The 4,180-nt window shown below is 53.1% G+C and overlaps 1 protein-coding gene across 1 annotated transcript in view; it reads left to right on the top strand.

Annotated features, from left to right (window-relative positions):
• Positions 1-1,079: 1,079 nt before the first annotated feature.
• Heca (hdc homolog, cell cycle regulator) overlaps positions 1,080-4,180 on the top strand; it is a 44,844-nt gene continuing 41,743 nt past the window's right edge. The window contains exon 1 of the mRNA XM_050159512.1: positions 1,080-1,646. Within this exon, the coding sequence (XP_050015469.1) occupies positions 1,379-1,646 (268 nt within the window). The 5' untranslated portion in view covers positions 1,080-1,378. The remainder of the gene's footprint in view (positions 1,647-4,180) is intronic.

Below are 4,180 nucleotides of genomic sequence, written 5' to 3'. Positions count from 1 at the left end.
ATCTTTTTCTATTCTTCTTCTTCTGAAAATAGATTATTTTTTTTCGTACAATATACTCTAATATGGCTTCTCTTGAATTTCCTCCAAGATCCCCACCACTTTCCCTCCCTGCTAAATCCACACCCTTTTCCCTCTCTAGTTAGAAAACAAACTTGCATCCAGATAATAATAAAATAAAATAAGATAAAATGAAAACAAACAGGACAAGACAAACAAAAGAAAAAAGAGCCAATAAAAAAGCACGAGAAACACATATAGACTCTCTCTCACACACACAGAGAAACACTCATATAAGGAATCCCATAAAAACAGAAAACAGGAAGCTGTAATATATATATATATATACACACACACACACACACACACACACACACACACAAAGGGCCTGTAAGGTTAAAAAAAAGCCCAGACAAAACATGATGAGACAAATATCCTGCAAAGATTCCATTGCGTTTGCTTTGTGGTGACCATCTACGGCTGGGCATGGCGGGGCCCTCACATTTTCACCTTCCAATGTCTTCCTCACAATGGACCCACTCTCTCAAGACCACTTGGTCAGTGTGCGGCCCGGCTCCTCCAGCCTGGCTCTGCATCTGACAGAACACTCGGGGCTCTGGTCTGCCTGAAATGAGCTTCCCACCACACGCCCGAGGAATCCCCACGCAGGAGCTCACTGCCCTGCCCGGGAACTCCCCGCGTCCGCACCATTACTGAACCGCAGAGCCACTGAACGCTTCGTGAATCCCAAAGGCGTTTTCCTTTCCTTTCTGGTCACCTGTTTATTTTCCCAGACCGTGTGGTCACCCCGAGTTCCAGGAAGGTCACAAGGTCACCTGACCACCAACACTCCACCCGGCACGTCTCAGACACGGCCGTGGGCACACTCGGGGAGTAGGGGAGCTCCCCTCCACGCCCCCTGCCCCAAGGCGCCTGGATGACGTCACCGGGCGGCGGGCAGTGATCGGGTCGTGACGTCGCGGGGGCGGGCCGACCGGCCGTGAGATCACCCGGTGGGCGGGGCCGGGCCTGTGCCCCAGTGTCGTCACGGGCGGGGGCGGGCCCCGAGCGTGTCAGCGCAGCCGAATCAAAACAAGCCCGAGACCCGCCTTTTCCCTCAGGCTCCCGAGCGTCTCGCTCCGCTCGCGGGCCCGTTGCGCTCGCGCGGCTGCGAGCCTCGGGTGGCCGCGCGTGGCCGCCCGCGCCGGCTCCTGGAAACCGGGGAGGGCGCGGCGGCCAGGATGGCGCGGCTCGGGCCGCACGGCGGGGCGGGTGCCTGAGGAGAGCGGCCGGCCCCGCGCTCTCCACAGCCGCCCGGGCGCCGCGGGGAGCAGCCTCCGTGGGTGCCGGGCACCAGGACCCCCTCGAGCGGGCCGGGGAGATGCCCAACCCCAAGAACAGCAAAGGCGGCCGCAAAAACAAGCGCGCCAATAGCAGCGGGGACGAGCAGGAAAATGGAGCCGTGGCCTTGGCGGCGGGTGCGACAGGCGCGGCGGCCGGAGGGGCCCTGGCGGCGGCGGCGGGCTGCGGGGCGGTGTCACCGGGCGCGGTGGGCACCGGCGGCGCGGCGGGCCCGGGAGGTGCGGGCGCGGGCGCCGCCAACGCCGCCAGCGCTGCGGGGGCTGCAGGCGCGGGAGACGCCAAGAACGGTAAGACGACAGCGGCGGGGCGAACGCCAACTTCCTCCCCGACGGGCGGGCGCGGCGGCGGGGCCCTGGGTGGCGCGGGCGGCGCGTGGACAATGCGAGTCAGGAAGTGCTCGCCCCGCCCCTCCGCCCCGCCGTGGCTGTCCCTTCGCGGTTCCCCACGCGGAGCGGCGTGGGGCCGGGCTGGGGACCCCGCCGGGATCGGGGTTCGGAGGGGCGCCCGGGGCTCTGCTGCCGAGTTCCAGTTAGTGGCTGTTCCCCACGGTGTCTGCGCAGGCTGAGTCCGGGAGTGCCCCGGGCTAGTGCGAGCCGGCGGGCGGGCAAGTAAAGGTGTCCAAGTTAGAGTGATCGGATCGCAAACTTCCCTGCTCACCCCTGACCCAGCCGCCTTTGCTCCCTATGAGGAAAAAGCCTTAATTCCCGATAGATCTAGGCCTGCCGACTTGATTGCCACAGGTGGAGAGGCCAGGGCTTGGCTGCAAGAAGTGTGCTGGTCTCTGTCTCTCTGTCTCTGTCTCTCTCTGTCTCTCTGTCTCTGTCTCTCTGTCTCTCTGTCTCTGTCTCTCTGTCTCTCTCTCTCTCTGTCTCTCTCTCTCTCTCTCTCTCTCTCTCTCTCTCTCTCTCTCTCTCTCTCTCGTAGGGGAGTGTTCTTTTAATTCTCAGCCTCGCTCGAGGAAGGAAGAGAATCTGAACTTGACTTCCGTTCCCAGCCTGGAGGTGTTTTTTTTTTTTTTTTTTTTTTTTTTAAAGAAAAAGTCCCCTGTATAATTGTTTCACATTTGTTTTTCGAAAGAAGCCTGATAGTCCTCTGAGCACCTGAATGATCCTTGTCACGGGAGCATGTAGGTGATAGTTAAGACGCGGCAGGATTTTCTCATAGGGAGGCACGATTTTCGTAACCAGATGCTTGACATTTATTTGGACGGTTTTTAAACTTTTCCTTATCGGGCAGTTTTCCAGGGAAGAGAATGGACACCTTAACACGAGTACATGAGAATCGTTGCAGTAGTTCGGCAGTTGTCAGTCGCGGAAGCCGTCCTCTATGGAGATGGTCTCTCTTTAAACTGGGTCCAGCCCTTAGAACTCCACAGTGCTTCCATATAGGAGGCGACAGGCTGTTTGGAAAGGAGCCCCACTGGCCGTGCCTCTGCAGTTTTGAAATAGGAGGTTTTATTTATTTAATATCACCAGGCGCAAAATCCATGTTTGTGAATGTTTGATAATACTCTTGGCTAGCCTGTGCCTGTTCTTACTTTCCTAGCTCTAGCCTTTTGATACCAATGTTCAGAGAGGAAGGTATTTAGACTCTGGATAGTATCGTCTCTGCTTTTAACCATTTAGATCTTTGATATCTGGAGAAAGGCCAGATTTTTTTGAACCTCAGTTTACTTTGATGGTGGGGTAGAGTTTTATTCTGAGGGGACCATAGAGAGACCCTTGACTATCAAGTTCCTGGTTCTTATTACTTTAAAGACTTATTACGTAAAGGTCAGCAAAGCTCATTGCAAATAATAGATGATTGATAGCTATTAATTATTCATTTAGAACTTTTAATCGTCTGTAGTGTAAATAGTACTGCATATTAAATAGGGACGATGCGGGTGATTACAAGTTAGGACATCTTTGATTCTCATGAAGCCTTCGTTCCTGTACTGGTTTGCCACACTCTGAAGGATTTGAGTGTTTTAAAGTGCTTTAGTAAGTTTTCCTTTGGCAGGTGGTGCCTCCTTGAAAACATTAAGCCAGTTAGGATGCCCGGTATTCATTTGAAGGAGCACACTGGTAGATTTAGCATTGCTGTGCATACCTATGTAAAGCTGTGTGTTTCTGACTAGGACTTTATTCTATTAGACGGAAAAAGGACGAAACGGGCCCCCACATTTCCATAACCAGAATCTCAGAAGCTGCGGATGAAGAGCAGTGAGCTGAGTTTTATGGCACACATTGTTGGTTCTGACATGGATGATGCCTTGGTGAATAGTTCACTTTAACTGGAAGAACCATCTCCATGCTTCTGAAGACAGTGTTAACATAGGGTCTGAAGCCTACACAAAAATGAATAAGGAAATTGTAAATGCTTTTGAAATTATATACATATGTATGTAATTGTATGTATAATTTATTGTTGAAATAAGAGCGGCGGGGCTGCGTCCCCAACACCCCGGCAGCTTGGCTAGCTTATGCCCGAAATAACAACACGCAAACTGTATTCATTTAAGAACTGCTTGGCCCATGGACTCTAGCCCTTACAGGCTAATTCTCGCACCTGGACTAGCCCATTTCTAATGTTGTTGTAAGCACCCCAAGGTGCGCTTACCGGGAAGAGTCTAGCCTCCGTCCATCTTGGTGTCTCTGCTCCAGCAGAGCTGTCTGGTCTGTCCGGGAGCCGAGCAGAGTCTGACCTCACTTCCTCTTCCGCCCAGAATTCTATTCTGTTTACTCCTCCCATCTATGTTCCAAGCCATGAGGCCAAGCAGCTGGTTTATTATAACTTAACCAATGAAATCAACAGATTGATATATGACACTCCCATATCA

This window comes from Alexandromys fortis, unplaced genomic scaffold, assembly GCF_014885135.2.
Source record: "Alexandromys fortis isolate MF-2015 unplaced genomic scaffold, M_Fortis_MF-2015_v1.1 scaffold_107, whole genome shotgun sequence".
In the NCBI taxonomy this organism is placed as follows: domain Eukaryota; kingdom Metazoa; phylum Chordata; class Mammalia; order Rodentia; family Cricetidae; genus Alexandromys; species Alexandromys fortis.
The sequence above is the reverse complement of the archived record's forward strand: the minus strand, read 5'-3'. Positions and strand labels throughout refer to the sequence as shown.